This window comes from Corvus kubaryi, unplaced genomic scaffold (genome assembly GCF_017639235.1).
Source record: "Corvus kubaryi isolate FWS band 111438036 unplaced genomic scaffold, C.kubaryi_AGA036_p1.0 37334, whole genome shotgun sequence".
Taxonomy (NCBI): Eukaryota; Metazoa; Chordata; class Aves; order Passeriformes; family Corvidae; genus Corvus; species Corvus kubaryi.
In genome coordinates, this window is record NW_024581108.1 from 9330433 (window position 1) to 9353085 (window position 22653).

General features: G+C 38.1%; 1 protein-coding gene across 8 annotated transcripts in view; it reads left to right on the forward strand.

Annotated features, from left to right (window-relative positions):
* Positions 1–22653, forward strand: part of BCAR3 (BCAR3 adaptor protein, NSP family member) — an 87508-nt gene that overhangs the window by 11411 nt on the left and 53444 nt on the right. For 4 of the 8 annotated variants that reach the window (XM_042030177.1, XM_042030175.1, XM_042030174.1 and 1 more), the window contains exons 2-3: positions 4745–4859; positions 6448–6562. In XM_042030177.1, coding sequence (XP_041886111.1) covers positions 4773–4859; positions 6448–6562 — 202 coding nt within the window. In that variant the 5' untranslated portion in view covers positions 4745–4772. Of the gene's footprint in view, positions 1–4744; positions 4860–6447; positions 6563–16317; positions 16774–16945; positions 16968–17031; positions 17097–22653 lie in introns of those variants that run through there. The other 4 variants (XM_042030178.1, XM_042030179.1, XM_042030181.1 and 1 more) reach the window with 4 other exon arrangements.

Here is a 22653-nt window from a genome sequence, read left to right on the forward strand (position 1 = left end):
AGAAGTTCCAGTGGGACATACTTTCATTTGTATTTTAAATTCAATGTAATAGAGTCACTGCTTGAATTTGAGTGCTTGTTTTGATCTGTTTGCCAATGAAGTGTTGCAAGATAGTGGTATATTTGGAGGTACACAGTTTTTGCCTTGTTTTTGCTACTGTTTTCCTGTACTCATCTCTTTTCAACAAATCATGAAATATGAGTCTAGTAAAATATGTTTTGGTCACTTTTCAGCAATATAGCTTCTGCATAGACTCCGATGGGATAAAGACATAGACACTTTATTCAAGCCTGTCCTTTCATTAAGAGAGAAAGGGACTGTTTAGCAATGCATCAACTTGGTATGCTTAAAAGACTTTCAGATTGTTCTAAACCCCAGGATTTAAACCTCTTGGGTATCACAAATCAGAACTGAAATTTTCCATGCAGCTTTATCATTTCTTCTGTTCAAGGGCCTTGATTTTTGCACTGAATCAAAAAGCCACAGTGACTTAAAGTGCTGCCACTCCCCAGAGGATTACCAATCCCTTTACTGTAGTTGTTCCCAGAACACAGTTGGCCAAAGTAAGGAAGTCTGTGCCTCATTTGTTTTATTTTGCAGTCCGGGATACATTAAAGGGTTTATGTTTACATGCAGACTCTTTTCTAGATGGAAGAGGAGTCCATAACCTGTAGCAGGATTTGACTGGACACTTAATGTCTCAAATTTTCACTTTTGCTGTTTAAGCACCTCCTTGTCATTGCTTGCTTTGCAGCAGCACAAGTTTTTTTGTGTACAGTGAAGGAAAGAAGACACCTGAGTTGACTTGAAATAACAGCCCCTTACTCTGGGTAACTTTCTCTGCCAGATCGTCTCTCTCACATATTTTTTCATTATTTTCCTGTGTGTTTTCTACGTATTATAACAGAGATTTATCAGAGGTACTACTTTGATCACTTTTATTTCTTTGTTTCATTTTGTTAAACTATCAAAACTGTAAGAACATAAGCCTTTTTTTACATTATGTTCTTATGCTTTCTTTTTCCCTCTTCACCCTTGGTGCCCTGTGCACAAGGTTTCTACACAGGTCACATTCCTATCTATGAAATTTTCTTACTTAGGTAGTTCTTCCCTTGTGATGTTCTTTTCATGGAAGTCTAGAGTTGAAATCTGATTGTGCTAATTATTACACAATGAGTAATTATCACCTACCATTGCTTTTCATGCAGAGTTAACCAAAAGGTCAAGGTTTTCCATGTTGTTCCTATCTGAGAAAAAGAATGGTGATATTTACTTGTGATGTCATCCAGTTTACATGCAAGGTACCAAGCTCTGTTCCTGTGAATACAGAGAGGAAGGAATTTTTGGTTCTAGTTTCCAACTCCTTTTAGCCACAGTCCTTGGCCCAATAAGTGCTTTCTCTGGACTGACTAGTGCACAGTACCAATATTTGTTTGATCAGTGTCTGACACTTTGGTTCTGCTGGTGGATTGCTTTTCACATATTTCTGCTGCTTCTGTCTCTTGCCCTGTCTTGCAGGTGCCCTTCCCTTTTTGCTAGCAGAAACGATGGATTTGGCTTTATGATAGACTTTAATAAGTGCATTACCAGCCCATAGCTTTATTAGGTTAGGAGAACCTTGTCCAATTCTTAACTGGAAAATTTATTTAATGCAGTAGGCTAGAAAAAGTGCCATGAAAATTATGGCAAATTACCATTACTGTAGAAACAAATCTCAGAGAAGAAGGTTACTTTTCTTACTAAAATGTTAACGCTTCTGTGGAGATGAAGCAAGCTTTTGGGGTCATTGACTGATACCTTCTGGCTTTCCCACTTTGCATTTAGTATTCCTTCTACAAAACAGTTATCTTTTGAGATGTTTCCAAAACACACAGATTTACTGTCTTAAGATGTAAATCTGTGTGTTTTGGAAAATTACCTGCACTACTTACAACATATCTTACAACTGGCAAATTGTTCAAAGAAGAAAGAGAAGAAATAGTATTCTAACCTGGGCTGCAAAAGAAGAGGTAGTTCTTTTGTATTAAGACAGTAAAATCTCTGAGGGGTGGCATCACAAACTCTCCACTTCCAATTTTTTTAGTTGTTCATTCTACAGCATTCAGAAACTGTCACTCCAATGGCAGAAACTTTCAGCCATCCGAACATGCATTACAATACAACAGTCCTGAATGAATTGCTTAGTTAAGCGTAAATAGTTGTGATCAGCAAAGGGGACAGACCTTTGGTCAGTGTTATTACTCAGTGCCACAACACAGGACCTGAGGTGTACATGCTGTTGCATGGGAAGGTCAGAGTTACTGAGGCCATAATTTAGAGGGTTTGTTGATTTCACTAACGACAGAAAAAGATAAAGGTACATCTGAAATGGAAGTACATCACAGTCTATCTGAAACAAAACTGATGGGCCTTTCATTCAAGTTAGAAAGCATGCCAAGTTCAAGTGATTAAAAGCCTTAAGAAAACTTACTTGGGCAGCTGTCCAATATATCAATTTATCCTAATAAATTACTTTGTCACAGCAGGAGGCTAGTTTTAATTTGGAGGTACAATCCAAGTCAATTTTGCTGAAATAGAAAAGGCACAATAAGGGAAATGACTTTCCAGATGAGATGAAATTGCTGGCTCTGCTGACTCACATGAGTAATTTTGCTGGGGGCAGGATTACACCATGATATGTGGCTTGTCATATTACTGCCTGAATCCCAAGGGGAAAATGAAAAAGGAGCTTGAATTACTGTGCCTGGAATACTTACTATAATCACACAGTGATCTGGAATTACTCAGTTTTGGTGCCCTTTGTCATACACACATACATGCTTTTTAAAAAATCACAGTGATGCGAATTTGACAAAATCATAGCTGAAGTAAGAATCTGGTATTACACATCACTTACCTTGTGTTTGGAGTATAACAAGCCAACATCAGCAGCAGCATCTTTTAATGGTTCTGGGATACTGAGACAGACGAATGAAGTAATGAATTATCAGTATAGTAAAGCATTGTAGTGTGAACAATTGGATTTAAAAGCTACAAGGTATAAAACACCTTCCTCTGTGCATTTGCATCACGTGTGCCCCAGGATGCATGACTGCAACTGTGAGAGAGAATGCAGGAAAGCACTCTGAAAGTAAAAGTTCAGCTCAGTAGATCAGAGAGGCACGCTAGGAATCTCCCTTTATTACTAATTTCATAACTTTTTAGCAGTAATTTGATTTCATAAAAGCCTCTGAACAGGTGGTGTTCAGGAATAGAATGATACAAACCTAGGTTGGATTTAAATTGTTTATTTTTATGTGAAAACCCCTGAAATGGTATAAATTATGTGGATAATTTTGCAAGACCTTCCACATAAGGAGTCCAGAATAACTTCAGTCTTGACCTTGTTAAGTAATAACAGAAGTCTAACTGAATAAATAGAAGCGTGTCATGGCACCTTAGTGGTTCTATCCCACAAAAATCTAGTGACCTGACTAAACCTATGATGATCTCTTTTTGCAGGTCCTTAGATGTACAGGAACTGACAGTGTTTGGAATAGATAAATAGAACAGAGATCTTGTCTTTCTCTGCAATACATGCTGTCATTTATATTTTCTTCCCTTCCTTTCTCTGGAAAGGAAGGATAATCATTTCTTAGTAGAGAAAAAAATATGTGCCCAAAATCTGCCACACACTTTGCCAGTGTGTTTATAATCATATTTTGCATCTTAAAATGTGTCATTACCTGCCCTAAGGAAAAATTAATTCTGTTTCCAGAGATAAAATAAATGGTGTAAAAGTAGAAGAACAATAGGAAACTCCCTCTGCCTACAACCACATCTCATAATGATATATTTAGTGGTTTTAACAGTTTATTTTGCAATTCCGTTTTACTCTTAACCTTGATCAGGCTATGAATATATCTTGAGTCCTGACCACTAGGCTGTACCCTGCATCCAATGAACAGTGTAATTAATACTGGTTGAATAAGAGTTGTTTGAGTTTATTTGCCAAAACTACCATTAGCAGCAAGATCAGAAAGGCAATTAGTTATCTTGTGAGAGAAAGGGCATTTTTTTCTCCCTCAGCTGTAGGAACAAATTTTTCATTAAAACAAAAAGGGTAAGTGTACCGAGGTGTTAGCAAATACTTAATGGCATGTAAAAGTGTGCCATAAATAATCCCATTCAAAGGTGTAATTGCAGTATATTTGAAAGCAATGCATCTTGTATTTCTTAGTATCTTGTCATACAAGGGTAACAACATTTTCTGCTTGAATTTTCATATGGGGGCATGGAGGACAGGGGTATTGTTATTTTGGTTTGCATTTATTTGTTGGTTTGGGGTTTTTTTAGTACAAATTAAAAACAGAGTAAATGCAGCTGGCCAAGTAAGATTAAACAGCCACTGTTTATCAATGTATTTTTAAAGAGAATGTTGCTCTGTGAAAATTCTGGGATTACTTTAATGCTTAGTGTAGAATTTCTTTTTGTTCTGGGATGATAAGTGTGATGACTTTCTAGCAGTTATTGTAGATATTTTTTAATTTTCATGTACTAATATGGAATCTTAAGTATTCACAGTTAAATATAAAATTTGTAGTCTTAAAAAATATATTCTTGGTGAAGCTGTTGAACAGTTTTAAAAACAAGTGTTAATCTCTTTGGCCATAATAGTGAAACTTGCCTGTTATGAAGTGCTTTCTGAGTTCAGTCATTTAACATTCCTAAGCAATGTTATTTGTAATTTGGTTTTGTTTTTCAGAGTCGTAGGCATTGGAAGGGAATAGATAATGAAGTATCTACCCATTTCTAACTGGCTGACCCAGCTTGGTCTTGCAGAATACTGCACACTCTTTGAACAATATGATGGTATAGAGGTGAGAGTTGTCCTTTTTCAATAAAATTCTTGAGAAAACGTTAAGTAACATCTTTAAAGCTACTAAAAACACAACCAAAATGTGTTTGTAAAAGTTCCCATTGTTTTACCCTGAGCATCTGCTGTTCAGTTAACAGCAATCTTACAAACTTTTTGTTCCTTCTTACAAACTTTTTGTTGAAGTTTGAAGAGCAGGCATATTGCATTTGTACTCTTTTGTGGGTTTCTTGGAGGATGATTCCGAATTTGGAAGAAGGATGTTGGGTCTTTGAGAAAAGAAGTGGAACACTCTGTCACTGTTGCCAAAGCTGAACCTTTCTACTGAAATGTGAATTCAACCTTAGTACCAACTTTTGCATTTGAGCAAATCTAGAAAGGAATAAATTAGAAGTAATAATTATTCAACTCCCTACTTCCATGTCATTAGTTACATACGAGTTATCATTTGAGAAGGAGTATGACATTCTCAGGCATGACTGAAGTTCTCCAACAGTGAGAACTTTTTTTTTTTAAAAACAGTGTTAGCTAGTGACTTAAGAAATTGAGGCTTTCAGTAATAAGAGCACTGTTCAGTCTAAAGCAAATAATGTTAGGCTTTTGGAGTGGTTTTAGTTTGAAAAAAAGACTTTAAAATTACAGCTTCAAAAACAGTGGTTCACACTAGAAACTCTGTGTCAATTGTCTTATTATTTAGACAGTGAATCTCATTTTGTGTTTTAGGGTCCAAATTGCAAATCTCCATTAGAAAAGGTCACTTTCAGTAACATGACTTGCTAGTAACAAAATACTGTACATTCTATGTGCCTCTCTTGATCTTATTTACAGCGAAAACACAGTAAACACAGTAAAAATATAAAGAAATAGATTTTGATATATTTCCTATTTGCTCTGAAAGTTTTTATCATCAAATGAAGCTTTGTACCTACTTATAAATCAACATCAAATTGAAATTCTGTACTGACTTATACATACTGCCTGGAGTTATTCAGCAACTTATTTTGAAAAAAAAATAGTAATGAGTTTTTGGAGAGAAAGTGGATTAAAAGAGAACCATTCAGGTTTGATTACCCAAATGCATCATATGGAAATTCTTGTTCTTCAAAACAGTGTCACAACTCATGTTATCTACTATTACAGTGAATATCATCTCCATTATACACAACCTTCCTTTCCAAAATCATTATTCCTATCAGTTCATGCTGAGATATGTCTTCCTATGTTAGTTTAAGTGCAATTGGCATACTAGCACTTTTGGGGATTTTTTTTTTTTTTTTTTAACTCAAAGAAGTAATAGTTTTTAGAAACTCTCCAGATAACTTGACCAGATGAGTTTTGAGAAAAAATTGAGAGACAATGAATTAATGTTTTAAAAGAAAAATACCTCATTCCTTCAATGACATACCTAATCATGACAAGAGGTCTTCATATAACATATAAATATACATACATTTGCTATTATGTAGCTTAGCTATTATGGTATGAGAAACAGGAAATGTATCTGAAAGACACTTGAATTCTCCTGTGTTAATAGTATAATTAATTATTTAATTAATAGTATAATATTTTTCTTACTCTGGCATTTGCTACAGGACTTATTCCATCTTACGGAAATTGACCTTAGAAAACTGGGAATTGAAAATCAAGGCCACCGAACACACCTCATTTCCAATATCCTGCTACTTCAGGAGGTAAAACAAAAGAGAGGTAAGATTTCAATGTTGTCTCCTAAAGACTAAGGAATGAGCTAAGGCAACCCAAGCTTCCCTGTCACAAAGGATGATAAACAAATACCCTGATTCAGCCTGGATACTGCTCTGAATGCAGGGGTACTTTACACAGACAATAAGAGGAATTGTTAAACATCAGTTTAACAAAAATTAAACATTCATATGTTGGCATGGGTTTACAAAATAACATACCCTGTATTTTTTATAAAAGTTGTCATTTAGAAAAGGCTCCACTTTCATTTCAGTTTCTAGTGCTCTCACAGTCTTCATCTTAACAAGACACAGTAATGTTAACACACCATAATTGACAGAAGTCTGTGTCACAAACATCTTCCTCATTTGGAAAGATCATATCAGAAGGTCTAAACCAAGCTAATTTGTGCACATCCTACTTCATCCCTACTGAGGAGCAGAAGAGTGCTTACACAGCTCAAAAGTCCTTCTTTTCCATTAGGGACTTTGCTATGAATTAAGACTTGATCACTGCATCATTTGTTGTTTTTATCAGTCCAGTATCAAAATTCAACTCAAGTTTATGAGAGTTGGAACAAGCCCTGTAAGACATTGTAGTCTGAGTGGAAGTTATTCAACTGTGACTTGTTGTACTGGATATTTTGAGAACTGTTCACAAGATAATGAGATAAAAATATTATGCATTCTGCCCAATAATTCTTCAGATCACTGCTGAAGGCTTTTACAAATTTAATGTGAAGCACTTAGTTACTTGGTTAACGGTCCTGCTTCTACATTCTCTTGGTCAAGATAAGACTTTTGGACCATGTGTAGAAATTGAATATTCATAAAATATGTTTATCTACTGAAGTTTTCAGAAGGAACTAGAACTGATTGTGTACAAGTAGGTCAGTGTATTTCCTCAATGTTTTCTGATGAGTTCAATATTGGTTTAACAATTACACAACTTCTACGGCTCATAGGTTGGATGGTGGATGTAAATACGACATTTTTGTAACTGCTATTGTGAACAGATTAGGAAATTATTTCAGTTGATGATTGCAATGAAACTGGATGTGTTTCAACTGATATTTGTTTTTGCATGCATCAGGACTGTATTTCATAATCGTTTCAGGTATTGGAGTGCAGAATGTATTACAATTGACAACGTAGCACTGTTTCTCAGAGGAAAGGACTGTTCAAACTGTCATTCATGTGGTAAATTGATTTGTAGATAGTTATGCAACATTTCAATCAACTCACCAGAATGTTCCAACTCATGATTGCTCTGCTTCAAATATGTTGAGCTACATCAAATCTTGATGTATTGCTGATGGCTTCAGTGAATATGAATTTTTTCACACAGATTATGCAAAGTGACAGCATGATGCCATTTGAGTTTTGTTTTTTTCTTTTTGGCAGTTAATGGCTAGAACTCTTTAAGCTAAATTCTAGTAAAATTAGTGTTGGTTCATATTCATATTTTTATGGGCATTTATCTTGAGCAATGTTTCCATTCACTGTTGGGTTTTGGCTAATGATAATTAACTGTATAATTGAATGACATGCTTGAAAAAAATACAGACACATTGATCTCCAAGTTCTGTTTACACCAGAAAATTGCATCCTGAATAGCTTTGGTATTAAGGATTTTTTAAGGATTTCTGGGAAGGTTGAAAACAGATCGGTTCAGTCAGTCATACACGAGAGTGCAGACTGGTTTGTTTTCACAGTAGGGAGTAATGGTTGTTATCCCGTCTCCAGCCTATTATGACATGGTTTTGTTTTGTGTCTGTCTTTGACAGAATGCTGTGTCTGGGAGCAAAGTGCCTAATCAGTTACACTGAAATGCTTGTTTTCCAGCACTGAACTTCACTGTAGTTAGACATTAGAGAAAATGTTTAAAATTTTCTATTCTATTAAATAAATGCTAATGTCCTACTAATGTACTTATTGGCAAAGAGCAAAAGCTATCTTATTATGTTTGCTGTTATTTTGAGCTTTAAACAACAACATTTTATTTGGTGCTTGTTCAACAGTTTCCAGAGAGTGCTTCAAGTGATAAGTCACTTTAATAAGTAAGCATTTGCACGGGGTTAAAAGTGAAATTAAATTTTGGGTATTTTTGTGAAAACATTTTCTGTTTTCTAAAATGTTATCTTGGCTCTGAAACTACTCTGAACAGGACATGTTTCAGTACACTAAGATTTGGGTTCATCCTGTCTAGCTCCAGCTACTTGGGCTGTATTTCCACAGTAATTAATACCAAGACCTGTGGATTGACATAATCTATTCATTGCCATAATGTCCAACAACACATGAGAGCTGGATGAAACATGTGCACATGATCACATATCTGTTGAATCAGGCAGAGTACACAATACGAAGTTCACTAGCTTGATGCTTTTATGCCATCTTTATGGCAGCTAGTGATAGGGAAGTGACTAGGATAACTGATTTGTGAGCAGCATTAGGTAATCAGTAGGAAAATAAACATTCAAAACTGTTAAACCACTTCAACCCGGCAGAATGAATTTAATAGTGGATCAGTGATTTGAATAATGGGGCTCTGATATTTTTGGTCTGTATCAGAAAACTTAAAGGCTGCTGTGCTGTTGACTCTTGACCTTAATTGAAGCTGAGTTTCCAAAATCCCAGCCTAAGCAGTCTGTGTCCTTTTCATCTTTCCTTAGCTGCTTTTTCCCATGTCTCTATCATTCCTTTAGTTGTCTGTAAAACTATCCTGCAGCTGCATGGAGAACCCATTGGGAAATATGTCTAGCTGAAAAACCACCTTTTTTTCCTCTCCTCTCCATCCGCATCAAGTCCCCAAGCCAATTCCCTGTTCAGCTGCACAAACGCTCGTATGAGCCTGAATGGCCACGGAAGAGACAGCAGAGCTGAGCCCTGCTGGCTGAAACAGCTCTGCTGCCCAAACTGAAATCACAGTGTTAAGTGGGAGGCAAGTCATTCTCTGCTCCCTCTGCTATTGGAGAGAGACAGATGAATTCAGCAGATAATTCAGTTCACTACCTTTTGTAGGTGTCTGTATTTTTTGTTGATTGTAGAGATATGCCAGGATGGCTCTTCCTGACAGATCTCTTAGCAAACACTGACAGCTGATGGAATTAATTTAGGCCTAAAAGCTAAAACTGTGGTTGTTCTGGAATATTTAATCTCTTCTTCTGAGTGCAGCCTTACAAATTTCAAGAAAGCATTTGTTTCTTTTTCTCTAAATATTGATGATCTCCAGTATTTTCTTAGGATTTATCACTACCTTTCATTTCCTTGCAAACCAAAGTATGCAAGTGGTAAAGTGTTTCCAGTTTCTGAAGATTTTCTTCCTAAGTGCAAAATTGTTACCAGTTCTAAATATACTTCCTACCCTGTTTCATGAACAGAGGACTCTGTGGCCATGTACAGAATCAGACTAATAGTTTCTCCAGGATCAGCTACTGGCAAAGTAGATGTCGAGTGAAAACATGAAAGAGCACAGCAATCCATAGTGATGCTTCCTTAGAATACTTTCTCAGTCTCTAAGCATTTAATCTAACAAAACGCTTCAAAGGTATGAATGGGAAGAGACATAAATACTCATTCCATGATCTTTTTGGCTATATCTTGACTTAGCTTTTGATGTGCGCTGTAGCGTGTTCTGGATCTTGATGTCCTGCCGTCTACACCAGTATCCATTCATGTACTCATCACGTGCTGTGACTCCTTTGAGATGTACCTCCTGTTTTCTGTTCCAGGGAAATTGTAGAGTTAAGTGGTGAGGCCTGGAACATGCCTGGGCTTGTCACAGTGTGAAATCAAGATGCATCCAAAATTCGGGTACTAGCACCTCTAAGTAAAGCAAAAAATATGGGCTATGCTCATAGGAATGTTCTCAGTGGCTAGCTAGCACCTGTTTAAAATATTTGTTTGGCATCTTAGAAAAGCCAGGAAATTACATATCCTCTTCTAGAAGAGGCTTCGTGTGGTATGACAAAAAGTGGTGACAAATTAGGTGTAATCTGACTCTTGTATTACTCAGAAAGGTCTTCCTTCCCTGAGCATGAGACATTGCACTCTGTCCTGCACCAATCAGCAGTTCAGACACATCCTGAAAGCCACAGCCCAGGACTTGCAGAGTAGTGCTTCTGGAAGGAACTGGGGTTTTCTCAGTATCCTCTAAAGCAGGGTTTATGCTATGTGGGATTGGACCAGAGTGTTAATTAATCATATTGTTTTATGTTTGTTGTATTTAGTCTCATTTACCACAGTGTGCTACAGTCTGTAGGAGTGTGAGTCTATTATGATTTTTTATGACCTATAGTAAAAGAATAAATCATGCTTCAGATGTGTTGAGGAATCCCACTATGATGTGACCAGCTCCTTCAGTCCAGTAGAAATGGTACCTATAGAGAGGGAAATGTAAACATATAAATGAAAATGTCTATTCTGATACAATTAAAAAAGGCCTTGGGTATTTCCAGACATGGAAGATATTTTTTTTTTCCCTTTAGGGACATGAATTTAAATACAGCATTATATTTGAAAACTTTGTATCATTTGACTGTTAAACTATTTGTATACATTTGCATGTATTCGTGATGTATGTTTCTATATATCACTGGTAGAGTGATGAGTGGAAAGAAATATAGAAGCAATGTGATAAGTTTTTTTTTTAAGGAGGTGTTCTAAGAGCTAGAACTTTGTTAACTTCTTTTACTGAGATGAATTCAGAATAATAGCATTTTATAGCCTAATGTGATTTCATTAACATATTGCAGTGTTTTTCTCCGAGAGGCAAAAAGTATAAAGAATATTTCCTTTTTGTCTTGTACAGGCTTTCTTATCTAGCCTTACTGGATTTAAATAAAATATATGCATTGACATAATTTATTGGGGGTAAACATACAGTAATATGCAAAACCTGAATTAGATTGAATGCAATTAATATTCCATAACTTCCTGCTTTTAGATTTTGCATCTAAATTCTTAGATAACTGTTTCTGCCTATGTTGTATTTCTTGCCATGCTGCAGTAGTATGAAGTCAAATATGAAGTGATTTCTTGTTATAATATGGAAGACCTAAGTTGTGTGGTATTAAGAAGGAAGCTGAGCAATCACTACAGAGCCTGACTTGCGCTTGGGGACAATATAAATAGAGAAGTCCATCTCCAAAGAAGGTGTAAAATAACTGAGGGAGTCTCTCCTGTGTTTTTATTAGATGACCATTATAATTAGCATAAAGCCATGACTGGTTTGGCATAGTCAACCCCAAATATCTTGCCTTTGTCACTCTCAGATAAAGTCCTTCTACACATCCTGGTGCTTTTGCTCTTTGAAACATTACAAATGCAGCCATAGTGCTTTCGGCAGTGGTATGTAGTGTCAACCTGTCAGATTCCAACCTCATGCTAAAGTATGCTGGTAGCTTTGCCAACAGAGGGGAGAGGAAGCTGCTTTGAACATTTTGATCTGTGTAATAGAGGTGGCATTGCAACCTGTGTGGTCTATTTTGCTCTCACTGAGAGACACAAGGATTTGGAGTTTTTTGCTTTCTCTGTTTGAGAAGGTCAGAAATGTAAATGCTGTTACAGAGTTGTTAACAAACATCTCTGACAGTACCATTTCATCTACTGAAAGTTCCAAATTTGTTTACCGGTGCTTTCTGGCCTTTTGTTTATCCTTACCTCTACATCTAAATTAAAAACATCTGTCACAGGTAAAGAGAGGCTGGTAATTCTCCTGTATTTGAGACTTTTAACAGAAACATGGAGAAACTGAAACTTGCAAGGAAGTCTTAGATCCCCAGTAACAGTTCTAGCACTGCTAAAAGCAAAGAGAGGAAAACAGACCCTCTAGTAAAAAGGGACCCATAAGACATCGTCCAGCTTCTTTCCAGTTTAAAGTATCATTTACCAAAACTAGTCATCAAATGAAAACTGGATTTAGTGCCATTCTACCAGTGTATTTCAAACTTTGAAACAGGTCTGTCTAATCAATGCCAACACAAACAGCTTCACGTGATTTTCAATACCAAATTGAAAGAGGAGGGAAAGGGACACAACATATTGTCACAGAATCAGTGTGATTTATTTTTAATTACTAATTATTTTTTGTTCAAGATGATGGTTTTACTGGTTTATATCTGACAATGACTGAGTTTATATAACTCCTCAAACACTCTTGCTGTACTACAACATTGTTTGCAGAATGATCAGCTGTGGGACATGTCTGTTTGCAAGCTTTTCTGAGGCTGGGGATTGTGAGGTTTCTGAACACTGACTCATAACAGATAACTCTTTGGGAGTTTGTGAAAGACCTTGTGTCTCCAGACCTAAGACAGGTCAAATAACAAGAGATGATGTTGGTAGTTTTATTTTGGAGGTCTGGATAGGTGCTGACTAAACTTGCCTGTTTCAGTTGGCAGCCAGGGAGGACATTAGAAAGCACAGATAAAATAAATATTGTCAGATTCCAAGTGCTGGAGCATTTTTCAGTTGATATTGTCATTCTTATTTGCCCTGATATCTTTGATTAACTTGAAAATTACTAGCAAATAAACTTGATTTCCTAGCCAACAGCTATGATCATTATTTTTTCTATGTGGCATCTGTGGGAGTTGAGACTCAAGTGTAGCATTTTGTTTGTTTGGGTCCTTTTTCTTCTAAGACAAGTATGTAGTAGCAAATTGCTTTGACTTTTGTTTATCGGGGAATCTACAACAACTGCTGTGTGAGCAATCTACATATGCCATGTCCTCATCGTGTGTAGTTACTTCTGCATTTTATCACTGCAGCTGCAGAACAGTGCTTTTGGAGTAAATGTGTTTACTCCTGGTTGTTTGAGGAAGACTGGAATTCTGACATTTAAGGACAAATTGAAAATTTCCCATGAATCCACTTGTTTTGTCCCATTGTTTTCTTTGTTTTTGAAAGCCAAGCACATTTGAAAATGCTCTCAAGAACTGGCAAGTACACAACTCTTGGCATAATTAAGGCATGCAAGCTATAGCAGCACAGGTCTTGGGACCTGTGCCCCAGTTGTGTTCCTCCTCACTTATCTGTTCAGCTAGCTGCTTTTCTGGGTGTCTTTGCAGGTGAAAAGATGCACCTGTACATACTCCCCCCCTTCAGAATGCAGAAGTCAAGGATGGCTATGGAAGGCCACAGCAGTGTGTGATGTGTGCTGTGCTTCTTTCAGGACACTGGTGCTTCCAGACTTCATCCTACAGCTCAGTAAGCTCATTTCCAAAGTAGATAGAAAGTATGAAAGGAAGTTTTGCAATGAGGAATCTAATCTACCTTAATGCGGAGTAACTCACAACCAATGGAGCTACTGTAGGCAGTCCTGTGAATTTTTCCTTCTTGCATCTTGTAGGCACATTCTCTGTTACTGCTTTGCATCAAGTATGTGCAAGGATGGGTTGTGCAAATAGTCAAACATGGAGACAAAGACCAATTTTCAATTTCACCTGAAGACAAAATAAAATTTTAGGAAAAGAATGTAATGACTCATACAAGAGTAATCACAGTTTAGGCAGGGCTGCCCAGCTACAGTCCCATTACTTAGCACGTAGGCATGCTACTAAGGAAATTACTGCCCTTTTTCTGGTTCTTAGTCATAAAAAAAATGACAAGCATGACACTACTTCCTATGTAACTACAGTGCCTAAAAATTTCCGAAGTTACTAGAATCAGCCAATAGAGACCATCTTATGTGCTAACAGATCCGAGTTTTTGGCATGGTTTTAAATGTCTTTTACCTGTACTGTGGAACATGTGGTTTAGATAGAGAAGCAAGACATTTTCCTTTATGCAATGAGGAAAATAATAGTTTGCACTTCTGTAGCATCTTCCACTCGATAAGCTGATAGAGTACTATACAGTCTTCTCTGTGAAAAATAACTACCACAGTGATGTATGTTACAAAAATGTTAGCGTATGTCATACAGGAAATAGGTGGGTCAGAATATTAGAACTGAATGTGGAATCCAGGTATGTCAACTCCTCTTTCTGTATTCTCACCCGAATGCCATTTTTCTTGCACTGGACATATTGGTGAGGCATTTTGGTGTCCAACATGAGATCACAGTCTGCTGTTCTTAGGTTCCTTTCCCCTCCCCCTGCTCCTTCCCTCCCTCTCCCAAGTATATTTTGAAGAAAGATTATGAGTGAAACATCCTATGGGAAATCTCCACAGATTGTTACTCGTGGCAGTGAAGTTCTGGAATCTGTCACTGTGCCTGAAATATTTCTGGTGCCTCTCTATCCTCAATGCTTTTCACAACTGGCAAGACAAACACAGAGTGCCATCAGCTTGTCAAGATTTGGTAGCTTTCTTAGTTTATCAGTAGCTCACTTCAAATGAAGGTCCAGTGTTTTTTTCTGGTTTTAATTGCTTCATTTAAAAAAAAAAAAAAAGTCAGTTGCTGTGAGATATTTCAGCTCTCTCAGATTGCAAAATTCAGTGTAATGGACAATGTGTAAGATGAGGTAGATGTCCTAATTCTACCCAGTACCCAGAGATGTGACTGTGGTAAATCATCCCGTGGAATTTTAATCCTGCTGTTGTCACTATTGGATGTTTAACTTGCTTAGTGTGAGAACACCATCACAGTTTCATTTATTTTTGATTATTGGCTTGATAATATACAGAGGTCCTGGAAGATACATAACGTGATCTTTAACTGCATTTGTCATTGAGCTATCTTAGGACCACAACTTCAGCAACATCATGAAGTCAGACTCTGAAGTAGATACATCAGAAGCAATTTATTAAAGCTAGTCCTGGTAAAAATGGAGGAAGATAATGAAAGGATTGAACTTTAGAGTGAAATGAAAATAGTGCATGAAGAGGATCTCCCAAAAGAGAACCACCATACAACTAGTAGGGATCAAATACTTGATGTCAAAATCAATTAAATATTTGGTTAGGCAGAAAATAATTTGCCTCTGGAAAGCTAATGCAAATAGGATAGCTGTGAATACGTTTGAAAAATGTTGACTTATGAGTTCTGATACGATGGGAATTGAAATTGCTTTGAACAACTGGAATAACTGTGGTAAAACCAGAGAAATGTTGGCCAGGCAGCCTGAAAGACTGAGCCAATGGGCAAGAGACAAACACGGAGTTAAAAAAAAAAAACCACAACCAAAACCTGATCTAGACAGTGCTTTAAAAGTCAACTGAGTGTGCCTTGATTTGTATTAAAGCAAAAGCTCTGTGGCTGAGTCAATGGTACAGCTGAAGGTGCTTGAGGTAATTAGTTGAAAACGAAGGTTTTATCTATAATTATCTCATTTTTTTGAAGGTATACTTTACATAAGGAGGATAAGTGGATAAGTGACCATCTGTTCTGTCAGTAGCTGCCGAATCTGTACAGCTATTTGACCCTTTGTTGTAGAAAATGCGTTTTATTCCACCAACCTGTTGCACAAATAACTTCACGCGACTTGGTAGGATGAGGGGGGCGTCTTCCAACACAAGTAAATTGTGCGTGCAAAGTGCGTAATAGGCTCTGAATCGTCTGTGAAAAGGCTGGATTTAGCAAACTGTTAATTTTTGCTGTAGTGCTAATTTGAGAGACGAAATTATGGAGCCTAAATTGTTAAATCGATGGAAAAGGGCATCGGGAGGTCACGGCCTGCCGGGGTCTGGCGCGCCGGGGGCTCGGCGAGACTCAGCCTGAGCGGCCCGGAGGGTGTGGCCGGGAGCCCTAACCCAGCCCGGGGCGCTGCGCAGCGGCCGGAGCCGCCTCCCGCCCCAGGTGAGGGGCGGCCGGGAGGGGCTCGTGTGGCGGGCGGGAGAGGCACGGAACTGCGGCCGGGCTGTGGCGGACCGGACAGCGAGCGATAAAGCGCTCGTAGAAGGCTCCGGTTGAGTCACCCTTAAGTTATCGCGAACTGCGCTTCTTTGGGGCGGGCTGGTGCTGGCTACGCGCCGGCTCCTACCGCGGCACGGCCAGACCTTGGGCTCTCCCGAGAGCGTCCCCGTTCATTTTCTGGCAGCGCTCCGCACCGTTGTTGTTGTGGGACCGGCCTCCGGCCACCCCTCCCGGCTGCCCGCTCCGGCTCCGCGGCCCCGAGGGAGGGACGCGGGCCGGACACGCTGCCAGGAGATCGCCAGGACAGACGCTCCAGCCCATCCGCAGAAAGCCTGGAGAGAAGCAGCAGTGATCAGACCCGGTAACTGCGGGGACAGCGTTGACCTCTCGGGCAGAGAATGAAGAGCTGGTTTTGTGTGTGAGTGTGTGCGAGTGTCCCTGTGTCCCCACAGCGCTGTCGGGGCGGGGGGGAGCGCTGCCCCTGCCCGGGATGGCTTGCGGGCTGCTAGAAATGCCGTAGCTGTGACTGTGACGACTGAGACGTTGGCTCTAGTGCTTAGGTTTTATGGGAATTGAATCCATGGAAATCTGTTAAATAAGTGTAAAACCCTGGTGCGTACTCGAGATGCCGAGATACTTCCCTGAGTAGAGAGAAAAGAAACGCTGTTTTCTGTCCTTTTTTTTTTCTTTGCCTTTTGAAGAGGAGCGAAGCACTTCTTTCTGTCCGAATTTGTGGTTTCCGTAAGTTGGTTGCTAGTTCGAAATAGTAATGCTGAAAGGGTTTTTCAGTTAGTGTGTTGTTCTTTTCTTTCTTTTTTCTTTTTTTTTTTTTCTTTTGTAACATCGTGGGAACAGAGGAGGTCAAAATAAATTGCTTCCTTTACCAGAAAAGGAACAAAAGCTTGTATTTTGAAGAATTGGCTAACAAACACTTAGATTTGACTGTAACCTTGATAAAGTTCTCTGTTTCTGCCAGCAAAATGGGTAGAGAAGTTTATTTCAAGTCAGGGCTTCATACTGTTCAGGATTACTGAGCTAACTGATTGGGCACTTACATTTAAGAGATAATTTCATGGCCAAATGAAGAAAGCTGTACTTATTATTGAATCATCTTCAATGATCACTTTTTCTTGGCATTTTTTATAGATATGAAGGCATTCTACATGTGAAAATTCATAAAGAGAAGTATGGGGTTTATCTGTTTCTCTCATCATGAGAAAAAGACATTTCAAAGATAATTTATCCTGGCCTGTGTGTATTCTGTTGTGTGAGAATAATAGTTAAAAATATCTTTTTTAATAAGCTGACTGATTACAGTGCAAGGATGTATAGGAGGAGACTGGAAATTGTATGACATACATAAAGAGAGAGAAGGAGAGCATGGACACTGTGATAGCACTTCAAGACCCTTTGGAAGCACTGACCTGACTAATCTTGTGGGGATGTTTGATGTTTGACAGACTCATGTTTTTTTCTGATAGTAGCTTAAAGCCTTTGAACTACTGCATATGCTTTCTCAATCTATGTCTCTGTATCATAACAGGCTGTAGGTTCTTGAACCTTAATCTTCTCAAAGTCCTGTGACATGTTTGCTATAGAAGCTACTGCATCAGTTTCTCTTTTTCATAACAAGAGTAGAAAATACAGGTTGCAGAAAGCTGCTTCTCAGCCATTTGGGGGAGCAGAAATCCTTTCTTTTTTGTTACAATAATGAGGAATACTACACTGCTTCTAGGGGGATAACATGAAATCCACCTTGAATTTATAATGGCTACAGTTTTGATTGTATTTTTTCCTATGATATGTTAACTTCAGAGGCTTTTAACTTATGCTTTTTCTGTTTCCCTTATTCTCTTACTTCACACAGAAAAAAAAAAAAATCTGGGGAAATTCATCTGCCTTGTTGTCCTGACCTTGACTTTCTTCACCATTAAGCATGTTCACTTTCATTTTTTTTCTGTATGCATCTGCAAAGTGCATGCAAATACACCAAATAACTTAGCAGGGAGAAGAGAGTAATGGGTCTTCCAGTTGCTGAAATTTATTATTGCTGATTTCAAGGTGGGGAGGGGAGATGAGTGGGAGGAATTTGTGAGGAGATTTGATGTGGCAAAAGTAAGTAGAGTTTTCACAAAAGTTGATTCTGTCTTTTAAATACCTGCTAACAGTCAGCTGAGTATCTTAAACCATGTTCAAGCCCTCTTAGCCTCATAGCCTATATAATGGTAAAGATTGGTGATATGATAACTCCAGGTATAAATTCTAGAGATTTAGATCTAAGAAAGAGAATCACCCAAATAGCAGATCAATAAGGGTTTGAGAGAAATGTGGGTCTTATAATGTCCAAAACTGATTTAGATATAACTCTGAGTTTTGAAATAGCTTGAGAGTTTGATTTGGAACTCTGAAATTGCTTTTCTCTTTCCTTTTATGAGGTCTCTATTAGTATGAGCATATACAGCCTTGGATTGTTTGCTATGCCCTTCATGCATCTCTGAGGCTGAACTGAAGATTTCCCTTTCCCTCACTTCTCTTCCTCCAGTATATTGAAACAGCAAAGTAGAAGACCCTGCCATTGGTTGTGTTATGTTGTAGTATGGAAGGGGCACTTAATCCTATATCTGTGTCATTTTGAATGAACCATCAGAACACTTCCTCAGGCTGTGGGAACATCAGAAAGCTTTCATGAGGACAAGCTGAGCCAGAAAATTTGGATTTGAATCCCAAAGATGGCACAAGCAGAAGGATATTTAGTATGTTGTTTTAGGGAGGTGAAAGTTATTTGTTTCATTGTTCATGGTTCTTTCTTGTTTTGAGCAATGATGTGAAGAGATGCACACCCCACCTGTTTGGAATTGCCCACCACATACATATTTTATTCTATGTCCAATCTCATACTGTTATTCTAAATGCCATGTTGATTTTAGAGCCCTCTTCATTTGTATTTGCTCACCCTCATTCGTAACAAAAACCTAGAATATGTCAGAAGTTACCTGGAAACCTTCATGCTTTCTAGTTCTCTGAATTCACAATGTGACTCCTGACAATTCTGTTCCCATATATTCTTCCAAATTACAAACTGCAGAAAGAAAAGTGCCACTCTATGTATAAATACAAATTCATTTGCCATTTTTAACATTATATTGGCATGAGTCCATCTTGTTTGCACCTGGTTAGGGGAAATTTGTATGATTTCCAAAGTGCTCTGTTTTGTTAGGTGCTGCATTTTGACAAATAGGAATGTGTACAATTAAATTGCAGTTCCTTTTGAGCCATTGTTCTGTTACAATTTCTACCACTTCTATTGTTGATTGCATGATGGCAAATGTTCAAAGCACACTGTCTCTTAGGGAGTAAAATTTTCAGGGTTTCTATATCTAGTAAAGTCAAACATTCTTTGAATCATATACTAAAGTATTTGAGACATTCCAGAGTCTGCAGCTGAAGAGGCTCCCACTTTCCAGTGTTTATATTCAATACAAGAAAACAGTATGGATAGTTTGGCAGGACTTTTGTTACTGATCTGATTGTTGTAGTTCTCTGTTTACACTTATGTATGGTGGAAGCTAGCAGACCTGTTGTTCTCACTTTTGTTTGGGTTTTTTCGTTTGGTTTGGGTTTTTTATTTGTTTGGGTTTTGTTTTGTGGGGTTTTTTGTTTGTTTGGGATTTTTTGAGGGTTTTTTTTAAGAGGTTTTGCAGGGAGGATTGTTAGAAATATTATCAAAGCTTCTGCACGCATACTTGTGGCTAAGTGTATTGCAAGTTCTTGAGTGCAGGTATATTTGTACTAACTGTGGAACTCTCCCTTGATTCCTCAAAACAAAACTCAGGTATGAATTTGAGGATTGTGGGTTGAATTTGTAAGTCACGTGAGTACTACTTCAAAGAAGCAATGATTAGGACAACTCTGGGAGTTTGGTTTTGATTCTTAAGGGCTTCTTAGAAGTAGGGCTGAAATGGAAAATGCTGTGCATCAGGGGGTCGTTAATTTGTTGAAAACTCTCAGACTGTTGGATTGAAAACTACTGGGCTGCTGTAAGAATTATCTTATGGTTGGGTTAGGAGAGTGAATTCTCAGCTTTCTTTGTGGCTCCTCAGACATGAAGTGGTTGACAGTTTAATGTCACAGTAAGCCTATTGTGGACTCATCAGCTATTAAACCAAAGCTTTCAATGGTTACGTTTGTAACAGCTTGGGTTTGATACCTGCTTGCACGTAATGTCGTAATTTCAGCACAGCAGTGGTAACCTTGCAGGAAAGGCTAAGAGAAAATTTCTCACTGGATAACCTGAACTAAAACAGTTGGAATTCAGAGGTTTGGGGGTGGTTTTTATATAAACCAATAAGAAAGTACAATAATTAAGCACAGACTCTCAGCAGCCCCTGAAAGGAGAACAAGATTTGTACAATATGAGCCAGCTAGCTTCCACTTTTTCAGATTCCATAAACGATGTTTCTTGCTTTTCTACAATGAATACACAAAGTTGAGTTTCAAATGATTGTATGAACTATAAGAAGTCTCTTTTTCCCTCTATTGTTGGAAATAATTTGTATCATTCTGTTCTAATAACAAAGCTGAATTTACAAGAAACAAGCTCAGTCAGTTTGTTTTAGCTAGAGGAGGTTTCAGCTTTGTGGTAAGCATTTGCATTTTAGATCTTCCTATCTGTGGACCAGTTCTTTTGCTTAGAACAATTATAATGCAAAGCTGACTTTACAGCAATTATTGTGAAATAATTATGTGATTTTTAGTACTAGCTGAAACTAGCAGAAACTGTGTCCTTCAACCACATCATAAATGGAGAGATGATTTACTACTTCATATCAAGGGCCTATGTGATAATTTATGGCAGATTTTTTGTGAGAGTGTATTTTGGTTTCTTTAGGATTTTGTATTTTATTTGGATCCACGTGACTAAAAATGTCAGTTCTTTGCTAACACCTCAAATCTTTTCTACTCTTTTCATCAAGAGATGTGACCAGAGTCAGCCGGGTTCTCCCTGGGCAGAAGTGCTATTTCCAGAGACTTTTCTGCTATAGTACATAGTACCTGTGCTCTGACAGAGGGTTGGCAAATGGAAGAATAAAAAAGAAAAAATTAATTACTGAGTATTTGTTGTAGGACTTTCAATAAGGGAGAATTGGAAAGAGATTTGTTGTTGAAGTCTGAAAACCTTATCCAGCTGGCGAATATCTGCAGTGCAGCTGGCAGGAAAAAGCAGAATTTTTACATACTTTGAGATCAGCTTTAGCATTACTGTAAAACTAAGCCTGTTATGATAACCTCTGAGTAGAAGTAACAGTAGCTTCAGTGCAGAAACATTTTGATGGTAGCTGTGATGCTAAGGCTGGAGAAGGGAGTGGGTGGACTATAGAGGCACCTCTGTTTTCCTTGCAACACCTGTGCGTTCCCCAAACCAGGAGGAATTCTTACGTAGCTGTAAGCAGCTGACTTCCAGGCTCCTGGGCCTTCAGGGTGCTCATCTTATTTTTCAGCATGAAACTTGACCGCGGTCAGAACAGATTCCCTCTGTCCATAACTGTTATTTCCAAAAGTGCTTCTGCTTTCTGATTTCATATCAATCTCTGCAGCATCTGTGGCTGTTCCAGTTTCTGTGGGAAGCACCTGCTTGACTAACACCTAGGTTAAATAATACAGGACTGGTTGCGCTTTAGGTCAGGTGGTCTGTTCTGTTAGGCTTTTGCAGGCTAATATAACTGCATAGGATAAGGCAGCCTGTCTTCTGTAATACAAAACTATAAACTGAGCACAGGGCAGCATTTTTTGAGGAACAGAACAGTAATTTGTTAATGAGCCTGAAGTGTTTGTCTCACAAAGCTTTTTGCTCACGATAACAGAAAAACCTGTACTGTATGGCAGACTGTAATTGAGTGTACCAGAGACTGACAGCTATGCAAATCTCTCTGTCAACAACGATTTGAGCCAGCAGGCTGGGCATGCTGAAGAAGAGAATTCCAGTAATCTGCTCCTGCCCTTATCTCTTGGGTAGAGCCGTTTAGTTTACAGCCTGTTAGAAATATGTGACCAGTTATCTGCTAGATTTATTACTTGAGCAAGACTCCTTAGCAACAGTTTTTTCCTCACAGTGTGCCAGCTTCTGGGTTTAAAAACATATTCTTTCAAACCAAGCTGTAGTGTCCTTTATTTTTTGACAAAATGTTCTTAAAACTTTACTTGTTGTCAGTGATTCAAAGTTGATGTCTGAGTCTTCAGAGGATGTTAAAAAGCAAAAAAGAGGAACTCTGTGGATAAAAATGGAGAATTGTTCAGGGCC